The 17812-nt window shown below is 43.2% G+C and overlaps 1 protein-coding gene across 2 annotated transcripts in view; it reads left to right on the top strand.

Annotated features, from left to right (window-relative positions):
• LOC126092026 (uncharacterized) overlaps positions 1–17812 on the top strand; it is a 489900-nt gene that overhangs the window by 443256 nt on the left and 28832 nt on the right. For both annotated transcript variants that reach the window (XM_049907420.1, XM_049907421.1), the window contains one exon: positions 882–1096. In XM_049907420.1, coding sequence (XP_049763377.1) covers positions 882–1096 — 215 coding nt within the window. The remainder of the gene's footprint in view (positions 1–881; positions 1097–17812) is intronic.

Raw genomic sequence — 17812 nt, 5'->3', positions numbered from 1 at the left:
ACTCAGTTTGTATATTTTGCTTATTTTTTCATAGTTCCACACAACTTCTTCCTGTTTTCTCGATTGATCTGTGTTCAGTTTTTCAAGGCATATCCACTGTGCCAACTCATAACTAAATCTGAGGGGGGTGCGATGGGGAGGTTCCCTTGTTAGGGACTCATAAAATAAACACACAGACGATCTACTGGGCACGAACCGCTTGTACTGCGGACTGTCCATCCACTCTCTTCGTTTGATAGTAGTTGTTGTTAATATAACATATAAATTGCAAAACTCAATGACTGGTTCTTTAGGATACTTGTGTCAATCAAAATTTGCCTTCTGTTTAACTCTGACGGTATGAATTACAGCCTAGAATTTTTGGACTCTTGGTAATTACTCTTGAATACTCTGTTATAGTCCACTAAATTCTTGTAGGCTTTCAAGGTTTTAATGTTCCTTTGGCTGTTTAACCAGTTCAGTGATACATACTGATTTGAACTGTACGATCGTCATTAAATACCTTGAAATGAGATCGTAATGCAACAGCCCTACATGTCCGAGCATTGCACACAGTTGTCTCAAATTTAATTGTCTCTTGCCAGCCTTCATGAGCGTTGCGTATCCTATTTAAAGAAAATTTCGGTGCTGCAATCATTAACCTTTTTGGTAACTATATTTAAAGTTAGAATGGTTTTCTGCAACCTGCAGTTGGTAATCTTCAACAGAATTTCCTCTTTTGTAACACTCTGACTTCATTTTGTACAATCTGTTTCTTAATTTTCTACTACATTTAAATTCTTTAGAACAGATATATTCAGTTTGCCATTCTCTGTTATTGAATTTCTGTCAAATATATCCACTAAATCAAATTTTTGTTTTTAATTCTTTCTATTTTTCAGCTTCCACCCCACCAGTAAACCTGAGAATAATTAATGCGACTGACAGCAGCATGTTGGTGGAGTGGGGCATGCCTGATTATATCAATGGGCAGCTCAGGTCTTTTATAATAATTGTTGAACAAATTGATATGCAAGTTAATTCTGGTGAATGTTGTGATGATATCCCATTGCAAGATTATCGCGTGACTTCAGAGGAACCTTTCTACTTATATGAGGTATGTAAAAGTATATTATACACCATTTACATCATTAATATAAGTGTTTTACTCACAACCACTTAAAACATATTCGAAAAATAGTATTTTATAAGGTGCAAAAGGAATTCCGTCTCAGTAATTGAAGTTAAATTGTCCAAGTAAGAATATAGAAAACTGTGATGAAAAGGGCACTGACACTTAATGAATCTGTGAATCGTTAAATAATAAAAAATGACAGTATAGAGAGGGCAGAGTTCCGCAAAGCCTCAGATCATTAATATTGGACCAGTTCCGTTTTTTATGTGTATCTGAGTTATATTTTCTACAAAGTCATAAAGTTAGGAATTCTGTCGAAAACTATCCGGCCAAAGTCTAAAACTAAATCAATGCGACTTCTAGAGTAAATCTAATGTTTTATCCAAAGGATCGAATAGTGACCAACGGACATTGTGTATTGTTTGAAGCAGACAAGAGGTGCTAATCCTTTGAAACAGAGATTGAAGCTGCATGTGAGACTGTTTGGACAAAATTCAGTCTTATGAATCGGCATTAACATATATTTGGTACCCAGTACTGACCACCAGACATCCCAATGTGTAGTCAGTGAGTTTAAAATAAATTTCAGGTCACGAATGTGTGTTCCCCAATCATTCTGTCATCACTGAAGGATACTTCAGCCATCTCAGATGTGATCAGGATGATTACAGCGCAGTAAGTGGACAGTGTGACAGTGGATCCAAGATTATTAAACAATTAACCCTGTCATTACCAAAGGGTTTTGAGTAAGCTGTATTACCAACGAGGGGAGTCGGTTTATTTATACTCAATCTGAAAACGATATTTGTTAATTGTTGTGCACTTATATTAACAATTTTTATTGTTGTTATATTAACAACTTTTTAAAGAGATAGTGATGTGTAAGTATGGTGCTGAACCTGAAAATAGAGAATATGACATTAATTGTGTAAATTCACTCTACTACTAAGAATAAATTTTTGGATACGTTTCTCTGAAAAATTTAAAATATTTATGGAATCAGGAAGAAGACCACATCGAAAGCAATAAATATTTCTGCCAAAAATTTTGAAATATAAGCTATGTGATTGGCTTACAATACATGTAAAGGGATGCATTAGGTACACCCCCTCTCCCTCGGTATTGTTATGGTTAATCTCAAAATTACTTAGAGTAGATAATTTAAACACCCACTCATTGTGGAAGTATACATTACATCTGATGGTAACAAACAGATCTGGTCACTTCCTGTATGTCCACGATGAATCAGGTATCACTGAGTATGAAGCAGTTGTAGAGACGATTATTCCAAACAGGATAGTGCAACTAAAAGATCTCGAAAAACTTAGGTATGGACAGTAGCATATGGAAAAAATGTGGCTGAATTTCGAAAAAATTGTTGATTAGGTACTAGATAGATTCAGTGGCTCGACAGAACATTATGACCACCGACGTAACATCGCTATGACCTGTTCAGGTGATAGCAGCTTCACCTGGCAAGCAATGACAGCCAGTCAGACACACACATGGTGCATGTGGTATAAGTAAGCTTGTTGTCTGCATGTAGAATTGAGAAGGCACACAATCTATCTGAGTTTGACTGGGAGCAGATTTTGATGTCCCAGAGGCTCAGCACGAGCACTTCAGACACTGCACGACTTGTTGGCTGTTTGAAGAGTGCTCTGGTGAGTGTCTTCAACACGTGGCAAAGCCAAGGTGAAACCTCGTCCAGCCTTTGTGGGGTTGGGCGGCCACCCCTCATTACAAAAAAAAAAAAAAAAAAAAAAAAAGGCTCTAAGCACTATGGGACTTAACAATCCATGCCCGAGGCAGGATTCGAACCTCCGACCGCAGCAGCAGCGCGGTTCCGGACTGAAGCGCCTAGAACCGCTCGACCACAGCGGGCGGCCACTCATTACAGATATTGGACTTTGTAGGCTAGGCACACTGGTAAAACAGGACAGGGGGAGAACTGTGGCAGCACAAACACTAAACTTCAGTGCCGGACAGAGTACAAGAGTGTCTGAACACAGAGTGCACCGAACATTCCTAATGTTGGGTCTCCGCAGCCGACGACCCATTCATGTGTCAGAGCACCACAATATCAGCAGCTACAACCGAAATGGGTATGTGACCATCAGCACTGAACGTTGACCTGTCTGATCAATTCTGATACCTTCTTCATGAGAGGGTGCGAAGTAGTCTTCCAGGAGAACAGCTCTTTAAACGGAGTGGCTCTGTTATGCTCTGAAAAACGTTCAAGTGGGCATCCATGGGTCCAGTTGAGCTCGTTCAAGACACCATGATGGCCAAGAAAAACCGTATACTGGTTGCGGACCATGTACACCCCTTCGTGACGACCACGTTTCCCAGTGGCAGTGGTATTTTTCAACAAGATAATGCGTCATGTCTCAAGGGCAGGTGTGTGACTGAATGGTTCAAGGATCACAGTGACTCCCAGAACTAGTTAGAGTGGAAACCCACCGAACACGTCTGGGGTGTGACTGAACGTGGCGTCAGAGCTCATCTACCCCCTCCTCGGAGTTTACGGGAATGGGGTGACCTGTGTGTGTGTGTGCAGGTGTGGCGCCAACTCCCGCCAGCGACCTACGAAGGCCTCACTGCTTCCACGTCACGATGGGTCACCTCTGCTATTCATGCCAAAGATGGGCATACTGGCTACTGTTAGGTACATGGTCACAAGGTTCTGGCTCATTGGTGTGTGTACCTGTTAGAAAAGTTAATAATGGGAGCGACCACCCATGGCATGTAGCCTCTGTAAACATACTTCTAACCAAACAGCGACTACCGCACAGTAGGTATAATAAGAAGCATAGGATTTTAGAAAGAGATTAGTTAAATGAAATGCATTAGGTTGCATGTAAAGGCTATCAGTGGCACAAAAGTTAGTGTTCAGATACTTGTGAGTGATACAGGAACTGAAAGTGAAGGTAACAAAGCAAAAAGTTCCTGTAACAATGGAGAAGCCATGGTACGTCCAAAAATGGCTCTGAGCATTATGGGACTTAACATCTGTGGTCATCAGTCCCCTAGAACTTAGAACTACTTAAACCTAACTAACCTAAGGACATCACACACATCCATGCCCGAGGCAGGATTCGAACCTGCGACCGTAGCAGTCGCGCGGTTCCGGACTGAGCGCCTAGAACCCCTAGACCACCGCGGCCGGCAAGCCATGGTACGGTTACATTTTAATTTTCTCACCAATGGAAGGAAGAGAAATATTGATGTAGATGATACTCTCACCAGAATACGTGAAATCACTAAAACTGAACAAGGTATCGGAGTCCGATGGAAACCCTATTAGAGTTCTTAGAGAATTTGTGACTGGCTCATCGCATAACATACCCGCTGGAATAAAGGACAATTCACCGTTGTCTACAAGAGCAACAGTGGAAGTGGTCCACAAAACTGTCATTCAGTATCACTGAGATACATTTGTTGTAGAACCTTAAAGCAAATTCTGAGCCCAATGGCCTCCTCCACGACAACCAACACCGATTTGGAAAACACTCGTCACGAGAAAGTCATCTCGCGCTTTTCTCACACAACCTTCGGAAAGCCACGGATCAATGGAATCAAGTGGATACAGTATATTCAGACTTCCCAAAAGCGATCCACTCAGTGCCACAGGAACGACCACATATAACGAAATTTGGGACTGATTTGATCATTTGTTGACAGGGACAACCTCAATGGAGATTTATCAACAGATGTGAAAGTGTTTTCCATACATTCCATGGAAGTGCGTTGGATCGTTGGTATTGTTTTAATGACTTGGCAGGTAATGTTGATAATAACCTCAGACTTCCTGCAGATGATGCTGCTATCTCTAACAATGTACTATCGGAAAAAAAGGTTTGTCAAATACTCAGTCAGGGCTTTATAATATTTTAAAGCAGCGCAAATATTGGAAACTTGCTGTAAATGTTCAGGAGTGTAAAACTGTGCACTTTACAAGACCTGAAGGCTTAGTATCTCTATGCTTACGATATTAATGGGAGCCGGCCGCGGTGGCCGAGCTGTTCTAGGCGCTTCAGTCCGGAACCGCGTGACTGCTACGGTCGCAGGTTCGAATCCTGCCTCGAGCGTGGATGTGTGTGATCTCCTTAGGTTAGTTAGGTTTAAGTAGTTATAAGTTCTAGGGCACTGATGACCTCAGATGTTAAGTCCCATAGTGCTCAGAGCCATTTGCACCATCTGATATTAATGGGTCACAGTTGGAATGGGTCTCTTGATACAGTGATATGGGTGTAACAGTTTGTGGCAGTGTAAGATGGAATGATCACATAAGCTCAGTAGTACGTAGAACAATTATTTGTCTTCGGTTTACAAGTAGGATGCTAGACAACGCAGTCAATTTTCAAGTGAGACTTATTATAGTTGTCTGGTCCATCCAAATATTGTGCTCAGCTTTGTGGGAGCCCTATAATTTTTGTCTAGCGTAAGTAACTGAGGGCGGCACGAATGATCACAACTGTGTTTGAGAAAAACGCTGAAATACCTAAACTGGTAGATGCTGGTTAACTACCCTGTGTAAACCTTCTGTGGGATGCCAGAACGGAAGAGAATCTAAGCATTTGAGATGTGGTGCTACAGAAGAATGTTGAAAATAGGGTCGGCTAATATGATAACGAATGAGGAGGTTTTCTGTAGGATTGCCGAGGAAAGGAATATGTGGAAAATACTGACAAGAAGAACGGATAAGATGATAGGATGTCTCTTAAGACAACAGGGAATAACTTTTGTAGTACTAGAGGAAGCTGTAGAGGGTAAAAACTGTAGAGGAAGATAGAAATTGGATTACATCCGGCAAATAATTGTGGTTGTAGCTTGCAAGTGCCACTCTGAGATGAAAAGATTGACACAGGAGAGAAATTCATGATGGGTTGCGTCATATGTATGAGAAGAGTGATGACTGAAAGGAAACTACTTTCGAGAATCAATACTAGGCATGGTGAGTTTGCGAATGGTATTCCACTTATCGCCAAGACAGTATTGGGCAAATTACCGCGATTCCAGAATCATTTAAGCAGGCATACTTACTGTGCTCCATGTGTAACAGGAATTCAGAGGTATCTTAAAACATGGTCAGTATTAAGTGTCTCATTCCTCTGGTTTGCAGACTATGGAGGAAAACGTTTTTGTGGATGTCAAAACAAATAATATTGTCTTGCTCACAGGCTAGTGAAAGTCATCAAATTCACAGCCGTTTAGGCGATGCACGTGTTAATATTTACCCATAAAACAGTCCAAGGATATACTGCTGGATCATAGTGCCTAGTGGACATAATATTCCGGCGATCACACATGTCGCCTTTATCACGTGTGCCCACAAACGGACTTCACGGGGGTGCAAGGCTGTCCTATATCCCTTCCCTCCATGGGCCACACCATACACGGATTGCACCTGAGTGTGCACATCAGTGGCCAAAGAGGTGATTGTGTTGGAGTTCTTGAGAAATGCCTAGACTTTATTCTCTACCTTTTGGTGGGGCACTATCGATCCACTTTTATGAATCTTCCTCTAGCATGTCCTGCATCTTTTGAGTGTAATGCTTGTGAGTAAGGACATCCATAGTGTTGCCTTTCTCAGCAGATAAGACAGCAATTATCACGTGTGCCGACATCAGGAATAGCTGTCCTCTACCTGCTGGTGACGTTTAACCTCTTAGTTGTAGTACTTGTCAGAGGGTGACAAGTTTTGTGACGTTATTCTTCAGTTGCTGTAGGTGCTAGTCGCAGTAGAGCCTCCTTGCAATTTGACCAGCATGCAGCTGGGTGGCGTGAGATTTCAGTTTTGGAGAGGGGACCTAACTTTTCTGCCACCACGAATTTCAAGTATGTCAAGATCACAGTCAGTGCACTTGAAAACGTGGTACGCGAATACTGCCAGAAGTAGCTAAAGACTAGTTTCTGACAAATTTAGATGTAAGAATAACATTGTTTTGTTTGGTATAAAGATCAAAGATTCTTTTCAAGGATCGCTCTTTAAGCTGTACGTTAGATCAGTGCCAGTGTGTGTTTCGTAATATTGTAGAACAAATTTTTACATATTTTGGTTTCTTTAATGCATGGTACATAGAGCGAACTAAGTACGTCCATAAACGCTGCATGTTCCATCAGTGGTGCTATTATGCGAACTATGAGTATTCTTGTAAGGGAAGGCAATTAAAATTTTGTTGGGAGAGGATGTGTTGAGTGTGGAGATGTGGCAGAGTACCAGGACCAGTGAGTAGGGAAGAAATTAGGTGGTGGGTAGTGTCGAGTTTACGAATGATGTAGAACATACATGGAAGAGTAGGATTGCTAATTTTATAAGCTGGTAGAGGATTCAGGTGGGGGAGAGTTAGCAGATCTGCGGAGTGCATGGCATTCAATGATGTGGACGGTGTGATGAAAGAAGGTGGGAGCATCGGTCCAAGCCACAACAGAGGATGGATCAGATCAAGGAATTATAGGTTCGAGTCCTCCCTCGAGCATGGGTGTGTGTGTTTGTCCTTAGGATCATTTAGGTTAAGTAGTGTGTAAGCTTAGGGACTGATGACCTTAGCTGTTGAGTCCCATAAGATTTCACACACATTTGGACATTTTGAATTACAGGTGTGGAGGACTGTGAGTGGGAGTAGTATCCATGTTCAGCCAGTCAGTAGTTCTAGTAATTTTAGTCTATTGTGGGCTATCTGTTGAATGGTTAATGGATGGAGCTTCCATTTTAGTTGGTGATCTCGTGTTAGTCCAAGATATTTTAGCGTGTTAGTTAGCTGGATAGGACGTTTTTAGATGGTTCGATAAAAGTTATGGAGGCAGAAGCTGTCAGTGGTTCAGCCTGTAATTAATGACCCGGTTTTGGGAGGGTTGACTTCGAAGAGCCGCTGGTTGCACTAGGAAGTGAACTGATTGAGATGGAGCTGGAGAGATTGTTGTGATTTCTGGAGAGCAGGGTAGGAGGCGAGGAAGGCAATGTCATCGGTATACTGGAGGAGATGTATGGGAGGAGATGGCATAGGGAATGTGCAGAGAGGAGAGAGTATGGACCCTTGGGACACACCTGCAGTGGGATGGAAGATAGGAGAGTTGGTGTTGTTGATGGTGACATGAGACAGGCAGTTAGGGAGAAAGAATGGGGTAAGGTGGACGTAATTGCTTGGGAGCGCTTAGGAGGACTCCAGGTCATATGCTTTTCCGAGATCGAGGGAGACAAAAATAACTAATTTACGATTGTTGATTTGGTGAGATAAGAAATGAGTAAAATACAGGAACTGGTCAGTGTAGGAGAAATTGGGATGGGAAGACACGTTGATAGGAATGGGTGGGTGTTGTTGCAGATTGGTGTACGGATATGCTGAACACTGAGGTGAGGCTGAAGGGACGGTAGGAGGAGGTGCCAGAGGGAAGTTTATAAGGATTGAGGGAGAGAAGGATTCGAGAGGTTCAGTACAGAAACCTGCGTGTAGGATTACAAAGGGTGGCTCGGATTTCTAGGAAGGAAAGGGAGCATTATTTCAAGTATCTGCAGGTTATGCAATCATGACTGCAGCGTTGCGGTTGTTACGGAGTATGTGTCGAATCTCTTGTATGGTTATTGGAGTTTTGAGCTCTGTCTGTGTGGTACTGGAAGCTACGCACGAGGGGCGACACGGAGGTGTTGGTACGCTTATAGACTGTCGGGAATAAGGAGTAATCGAAGTGGGGGTCATCTGGGATGGTGAAAGTGTCAGAGAGTGCGGAGTGGTTGACTTTGCTTACGTTGTTGCAGAGTGAGTGATTGTCGTGCAAGAGGAGGTAGAAGGGTTGTTACCAGTAAGACGGTGAAATGCCTTCCAGTACCCGGAAGAGTTTATGGGCAATGTGGCGTTTAGGTTTGCTGCAATATACACACAAACAAAGTAAAATGTAATGTTCCTGTTGATATGTTCTGTATGAGTACCGAAGTCTGTGTGAGACTTTTTGAATAGATAACATATGTATATTTACGCTTCTCTGTTATAAACCTATCTTATCCTCTATCACTTTACGATTATACATATCATCGCATGGAAAACTGTATGTTGTCAAAAGATGTAACAAGATGTTATCACTGGAAGGTACTATCCCTGATAAGTGCACAAATTGTTTGACTTGCGAATGTATTTTTGGCACCGACGGCCGTAGTTCACATGTAAACAGAGCGTCAGAACATTGATTTGTAGCGGTTTATGAGAAGGATGTTACCACTGCTAACACTTCACGGCATTTACATCATTTCGCCACGTACAGAGCTTCGCAATCGTTAGATGTTATTGTATTTCTGCAGTGAAAAAGGCTTAGTTTTGACGATGGCAAGTATATACGTCAGAAAATTGTATAGTCTGACATGTGCTGAAGATGGATTAGTTTCACCGTTTTTGTAATGTAATGCTGCCTGCGAGATACATTTGTGCAGTTGTATATATACGCTCCGTACTTCATTCTTTTATTATTTTAGCTTTTGCAGTACTACTTGAAAATGTACCATAGGCTGACATTGCAGTTTTAAAATAAACAATTTCTACGGTCAACATGTCCTTTAAATTAACTCATTCATGTGTTGTGACAAATAATACAATTCAGTTGGATACTTCCGACCACGAGCGATGTTTAAGTACGTATGGATGTGTGTGTGTGTGCGCGCGTGTGTATGTCTCTCTCTCTCTCTCTCTCTCTCTCTCTCTCTCTCTGTGTGTGTGTGTGTGTGTGTGTGTGTGTGTGTATCTGTGAATGAGAAAAATAGTTCAAATGGCTCTGAGCTCTATGGGACTTAACATCTGACGTCAACAGTCCCCTAGAACTTAGAACTACTTAAACCTAACTAACCCAAGGGCATCACTACATCCATGCCCGAGGCAGGATTCGAACCTGCGACCGTAGCAGCCACGCGGTTCCGGGCTGAAGTGCCTAGAACCGCTCGGCCACCGCGGCATCTGTGATTGAGTTCTTGTGTGTACCTACATATTTTTGCCACAGAAATATCGTAAATTACATCCATTACCCAATGTGTGGTGAATAATCGATCACTTTTGAACATGGCACAAAAGTCAGATCGCACGAGTATTTCTGAACATAGCGAAGACTTTAGCTCAGGCGTTACGCTGTGTTTGGCAGTTTCGCTTTAATGGCCGGTAAAGTACTGGGAAATGATTCACGGTTTCGTTTTAATGAGAATCACAATTCCAAAGAAAGCTCTGTGGCATCTGGGATTGTGAATTACATCATATTTAACGAGGGCATGGTTTCTGATGTCATGATTAATATGTCGTAGTTAAGTGGGAGGGCGGTGCGTTGCTTGTGATGTTATGGGTAGGACACTGATTGGTGCACACAATGTCACAAATTTAAACAAAAAGCGGTGTAGCCGTACCGCTACTGGCCATCACCTGGAATGAGTGGGTGACGAACTAGCTAACTCGTCCTGCTTTCGCAACACCTGTGGCTTGTTGACGATTTAAAATTGTTGCACACTTGTATATTACAGCTTTATTAAATAGTTTGCAACTTTTAAAACACATGTAGCGTATGAAATATGGCCTATTGTGGTGTTCGTTGACATAGGCGGCTTTCATTTTATACTTCATATGACATTATAGCTTCAGTGGTATAGTTTTTAATAATTTTTAGTCTACAACTGCGTGAGTGCTCTGAAATGCGCACTTAAGTGTCTGTAAGACGGTTCATCGAGTATCTTTCACACTAGTTCTCTATCGCTTCACTCTGGAACAGCACACGGGAAGAAGGGAAACTTTAACATACCCGATTTTATGACGATGACTGTTTCTTCGAATGTAGGAAGCGTGAACAAAATGTTTCCAGTCGGAGGAGAAAGTCTGCCATCGATATTTCATGGAAAGCTCTACTGTCGGAATCTGTCTTACTGTTATATAATTAATCTTAAACGATCCGGTGTCTACAAGACTCTTCCACGTACACAACATTCTTTCATGTTTCTTAAACCAAATGTTGGCAATAATTAAATAATCCTCTGTCCCACTCCCTACGAGGGAGTTTCCTCTTTCATTCCGTTCCCCTAGTCTATGTTCTCCAACTACTTTTCCTTCTCTTTCTTTTCCTGCTATCGAATTCCAGCCCTTGCTTGAAAATTAAATTTTCTTCTCTTTTTGCTATGTGAATAATTTCTTTTATCTCCTCATATATACTTTCAAGAAGCGGACAAACGCTCCTTTCGAGCACAAAAAAGGCGAATGTGCTCCTCCATAAAACACTCTGCCAGGACACTGGGAAACCAGCTGCCCCAGTTCTCACTCCACATTCCTCGCCAAGTCCGCAGCTCTTGGTCGTGCGGTAGCGTTCTCGCTTCCCATGCCCGGGTTCCCGGGTTCGATTCCCGGCGGGGTCAGGGATTTTCTCTGCCTCATGATGACTGGGTGTTGGGTGCTGTCCTTAGGTTAGTTAGGTTTAAGTAGTTCTAAGTTCTAGGGCACTGATGACCTCAGTAGTTAAGTCCCATAGTGCTCAGAGCCATTCCTCGCCAAAAATTTTCTCACGCGATTACATTCGCACTCTTTTAACGCAAAACATGATAAATTCTTTTACCCAGTCTCTCTTTGTATTTAATCCTTCGTACTCAGCACCTCCCTCTCACTGCCACATTCTGTGTCGCTCTCTCTCTCTCTCTCTCTCTCTCTCTCTCTCTCTCTCTCTACTTCCTCTCCCAATACATTCCACTGCCACTGTGTCCTCTCTCACTTACGCTGTCTCATTTTCTTTTTCTTTGCCACTGCCACTATCTCCACCATATCTCGCAAGCTCAAATATTCTGGGGGCTGTAATTTCTTTTTTTCGTATATCAACGAGTTTAAAATTACGGTGTAAAATGCGTCCTCGCCTATACCCACATGTTAAAGCTCGGCCACCTGGGCCTATGTAAGGTCTCTACTCATTTGTATTTTGCATTTCCACTCTGTCCATTCTCTTTTGCTCCCGCTCCTTCTGTCTCCATCTATCTCTCTCTTTTGCTGCCATTGTCTCTACTGACCATTAAAATCTCTTCCCTATTTGACTCCCATTGCTACTGTCTTTATCCACCTCTTTCTACACTCCTGGAAATGGAAAAAAGAACACATTGACACCGGTGTGTCAGACACACCATACTTGCTCTGGACACTGCGAGAGGGCTGTACAAGCAATGATCACACGCACGGCACAGCGGACACACCAGGAACCGCGGTGTTGGCCGTCGAAAGGCGCTAGCTGCGCAGCATTTGTGCACCGCCGCCGTCAGTGACAGCCAGTTTGCCGTGGCATACGGAGCTCCATCGCAGTCTTTAACACTGGTAGCATGCCGCGACAGCGTGGACGTGAACCGTATGTGCAGTTGACGGACTTTGAGCGAGGGCGTATAGTGGGCATGCGGGAGGCCGGGTGGACGTACCGCCGAATTGCTCAACACGTGGGGCGTGAGGTCTCCACAGTACATCGATGTTGTCGCCAGTGGTCGGCGGAAGATGCACGTGCTCGTCGACCTGGGACCGGACCGCAGCGACGCACGGATGCACGCCAAGACCGTAGGATCCTACGCAGTGCCGTAGGGGACCGCACCGCCACTTCCCAGCAAATTAGGGACACCGTTGCTCCTGGGGTATCGGCGAGGACCATTCGCAACCGTCTCCATGAAGCTGGGCTACGGTCCCGCACACCGTTAGGCCGTCTTCCGCTCACGCCCCAACATCGTGCAGCCCGCCTCCAGTGGTGTCGCGACAGGCGTGAATGGAGGGACGAATGGAGACGTGTCGTCTTCAGCGATGAGAGTCGCTTCTGCCTTGGTGCCAATGATGGTCGTATGCGTGTTTGGCGCCGTGCAGGTGAGCGCCACAATCAGGACTGCATACGACCGAGGCACACAGGGCCAACACCCGGCATCATGGTGTGGGGAGCGATCTCCTACACTGGCCGTACACCACTGGTGATCGTCGAGGGGACACTGAATAGTGCACGGTACATCCAAACCGTCATCGAACCCATCGTTCTACCATTCCTAGACCGGCAAGGGAACTTGCTGTTCCAACAGGACAACGCACGTCCGCATGTATCCCGTGCCACCCAACGTGCTCTAGAAGGTGTAAGTCAACTACCCTGGCCAGCAAGATCTCCGGATCTGTCCCCTATTGAGCATGTTTGGGACTGGATGAAGCGTCGTCTCACGCGGTCTGCACGTCCAGCACGAACGCTGGTCCTCAGTTGGACCAGCGTTCGTGCTGGACGTGCAGACCGCGTGAGGCGCCAGGTGGAAATGGCATGGTAAGCCGTTCCACAGGACTACATCCAGCATCTCTACGATCGTCTCCATGGGAGAATAGCAGCCTGCATTGCTGCGAAAGGTGGATATACACTGTACTAGTGCCGACATTGTGCATGCTCTGTGGCCTGTGTCTATGTGCCTGTGGTTCTGTCAGTGTGATCATGTGATGTATCTGACCCCAGGAATGTGTCAATAAAGTTTCCCCTTCCTGGGACAATGAATTCACGGTGTTCTTATTTCAATTTCCAGGAGTGTATTTTAGTGGCGCTTTTTCTCTTCGTCTTTCTCTCTCTCCCACTGGCACTGCCTCCTCTGTCTCTCTGCTATTCTCTTTCTGTAAAAAAAGAGCGAACATGTTCGCATCCAACAATTTCTGGTGAGGAAGGTGGAAAGAGCAATAAGACAGCTGCTTCTCTACTTGCCTGTCAGAGCATTTTCAAAAGTAACTTATTCGCCTTTTTGTGTTCTGACAGGAGCATTTTTTCTGATTGTTCCCTTCTTTTCCTGCCACAGCTTGGTGTGATGCTTATATGAAACGAATTCTATGGGTCAGTAAGGTTCTGAAAGTTTGCTTATAAACTTCGACACATTTATATACGTTGACAGATATAGACGTTAAATAATTTGTTCCAGCTGTCTTATCGCTCTCCATGAAAAATGACTGTTTCTATGGTTCCCAGTGCTTGCATGTCAACTTTTTCCTCATATTCCACTTGCTGTCACATTCTCATTCCCATGTACAAGAATTTTCCTGTACCAAGCAGAAGACATGCAAGTGTCCTCTCATTCCCGCTCAATTCCCACGCATTTTGGCGTATTTTTGCTACATTTATACGTGTTTTCTGCCAATTTTCGTAATTTTATGTATTTTATGTCACTCCTGCCCATGCAATCACGTCATCACTCTTCACCACGTATTCTAAAATTGCTTGTAAATGTAGTACAGTTGTCAACACACACATACAGGAGAGTGGTGTATTTCCGCTGATTCTATAGCACTAGCGCCAGTCAGTTCTGGCGTTAGAAACTTGCTTATTCATAATAGTGATGCTGTAACTGTTGGTTGGTAATATTTACTGACAAGATGTAACCTAACGCTAGATTGCGTACTTACGGCTATCCTGTGTGGCCGTTTTTTAGTATGACTTTAAAAGAGAGAGAGATTATTAACTGATCACCGATGCGTCGGTTCTCGATTGTGTTCAGGATACGTACGGATTGATTACGCGAATAATTGACCTTTTGACTCGGATTACCTTCACGCAATCAGAATCTTCGATGAAAATACCTAAGGAACCTATATGAATGTAAAAATGGAAATGAAAGCAAATTAGTGGAATTTCGTAAGATAAAGATTAACAGATCGGAAGCTAAACGCATTAGTAGTCTCCCAAATACAATCGAGGCACCGCGATAAAGAGCGAACCTGTAACAAACTAATATACAATTTGAACATTTTTGGTCAGTGAAAGAAAAGAAAAAGAAGAAAAATAATTCATCGTAAAATATTAATATATTTTGAACAAATTGGCATTAAACTTCTAAACATTGACAAATACACAATAAATACATGACTTACATCTGATATTTATTTTGTAGATGGCGCAGTCCAATAATCGCTGCTCTGTCAGTCCGTTCCTTCTTAAAACTAAATGTCCTTGCGTGTGCGTATGTACGTTGTATCTACACCCGAGTTACCGAAATGTTTGTTCGTCGTTTCACATAGTTTTTACACAAAATAAAAATATAACTTGTAGCAATGCTGTGTAGTACGTCTTAAAATGTCGGCGACCAAAAGTACAAGGGATAATGAAGTCTCTAGAATACTTCTTAACGAAAGATAGATTGTTCTTTCTTCTGTTTCGCAGCTTCTTGCTATCGAGCGCTGCGGCTGTGATTTTACATATCTGCGCCCAGCGGGTCGTAGTGTTCCTTTTCTTTAATGACAAATATCTCACATGCACAGTAGCTGAAATCCAGTAATATTACAGAGTACAAGTTTGGAACAGGTGTTATGGTATTTGTGAACGTGGAACTGTGAGATGTCAAATGTAGCGGGTGCAGCACCCTTCTACTGCTGGTCAGTTTCAGATCAGTGTTGCAGAGAGGTCTGGTTAAAGAGAGAGGAAAAGTTACGAGATGCGTACAGAGAGGCCATATAGTTTTGCTCGGGGTCCAGCTCGTTTCGAAATAGAGGGCTGAGTGTAGAACTTTGAATCACTGACTTTATTTCACGTATGCGAGAATACTTTGTGTCCCGACCTCCATAGTGGGAGATGGCAAATCGTAATAAAATCTTACAGAATTTATAAAGTGTTTCGGCTAAGGAACGTAGTTTCTGCACCTCCTCTAAGCTGATTGCTATTCCTCACACGAAGGAACAGTATCTTTGTTACGTGATGTAGGCTGAGTTCACAATTCGTCCACATGCGTGTGTGCCTTGCATTGTAATGGAGGGATGGTTTAGCTATGATACCGAAATAGAGAGCCATGCTGCAAATGTCATTGGCTGATAGCATCACGAGATCGAGGCAATGAGACGTTTTTTTGACATGACAACTCATTGAGAGTGGTGGTTTGGACCTCAAGTAATTGAGGTGAGCTAAATGTATTGAAATTACGAAAAACCAGGTAAAATCGTGAAAATTTATGGGAAATACGTAAAACGGATGAAAATACGACAAAAAATCATGTGGAGAGATGAGGGTACTTACATGCCCATCTGGGTGTATGAAAATCATTCTATTACTTCACCAGGGGGGTTGACAACTGATGATGCATACTCTCTGTGCTCTATGGGTTTAGGTCCTGCAAAATACCCCCTTGTTCCACGTGTAGTTGTGCTCTATAAGTCATGAAAGTGAAAGACGCAGTGTCCGAGTACCCAGGGTCTCTTTGGAAAATGTAACACTGAGACATCTGCTACCCTGTCTACGTGGAAAGTGATATTAAGTGTAGAAATCAACATCTTTGGACAGCTGTTTGGGAATGCATTGCAATGCCACAAACTCTTCCAGTTCCATATTTTGCAATGGCCTCCCCATTTTTTTCTATAATAAATACAGCCTCTGTCTTTCATTTCAACCACCCTGTGTGTTGTGGGTGCAGCATAGTTCACACTATGGCATATTCAGCTTTCTGTCACAGCCAATGGGTCGAAACGTGTTAATGTCGGTTTAGCACCTGACACAGGCCTCAAAGGCGTGGTGGAAAACAAAATGTACGGCTGTGTACAAAGCTATAGTCATACACTGGTTGGATGTGATACAGCGGAAAAACATTGTATCAAACTGCTTATGAAAGACTGACAGTCTGTGGGATATGGTCCTCCTACAGCACGGGTGACGAAAATTTATACTGGTCTGTGCAAGTGACTTCGATCACTGGCCACCCGTTCCAGCGGACCAGTACCTGTATATCTAACAGGATCGCCACATGTGCTCAACGTCAGCATGCAGGCAGTATTTGTTTTCTGTATATCAGAAGAGAGGGACACGGTGATACCTTATCAAGTTCTCGAGTGAGTGATGTTAACGAAGTTTATATTGTCCGTAGTTTTTCTGTGTTTGATGGTACAAAATAACGACAGGGAAAGAGTGTTTGGATGACAGACATGAATGCACTATGAGAGACACAGATCTCCTTTAGACTACAGTACCTGTATATACTTTGACAATGCACTGCAATGCAGTAGCAAAATCCTCATGTGATGTGAAGTCTTCCTAATTTATCTGTTAAGAAACACAATCATAACTACTCATACTCAGCTACCTCGTGTTGCAGGAAAAAGCTTCGTTTGGCGCTGCCCTTACACAGTGTAGATATTTGGTGATGCTACAATAACATGTTCCCATTTGCACCCAGTGGTCAAAACACGGAAGTATCACATTAACCCAGCTCACCTATTTCTCCACTGAATGCAGAAAGTGGCAGATAGAGCGCTCTCTGACTTCCACTCAGTTCTGACTGAAATGGAGCCATCACATGCACAAAACTGCAGGGAGGGCAGGGGAGGGACTGAGAAACAGTTCCAAGATGCAGAGAGACTGGTCAGAACCACACTGGAGTTTTGCCGTATGGGATTATGAGCAGATAGGTTGGAAAAAGATGACTCGTTTGGAGGGATTAGAGTGCCTTAAGTATGGTTCACCAGTGGCTGTAATCATTAACGCAAGTGTGTGGTTGAATGGAGAGACTTGATTCCAAATCGCAGACAGAATTTCTACTAGAAATCCTAACGCTATAGATCAGAAAAGTTAATGTACTGCTCATAGGACTTGTAAATTTTTTAAGACTTCAATCTAGCATTCCATTTTTAAGCGATTCCTTACACAGCACACCATCTACTGTATGGTGATCATTCTCAATCATTCTACATCAACCAACATCCTCCCTATCCTATAACACAATGAATATATCACAGA

This window comes from Schistocerca cancellata, chromosome 7 (assembly GCF_023864275.1).
Source record: "Schistocerca cancellata isolate TAMUIC-IGC-003103 chromosome 7, iqSchCanc2.1, whole genome shotgun sequence".
NCBI lineage: Eukaryota > Metazoa > Arthropoda > Insecta > Orthoptera > Acrididae > Schistocerca > Schistocerca cancellata.
The sequence above is the reverse complement of the archived record's forward strand: the minus strand, read 5'-3'. Positions and strand labels throughout refer to the sequence as shown.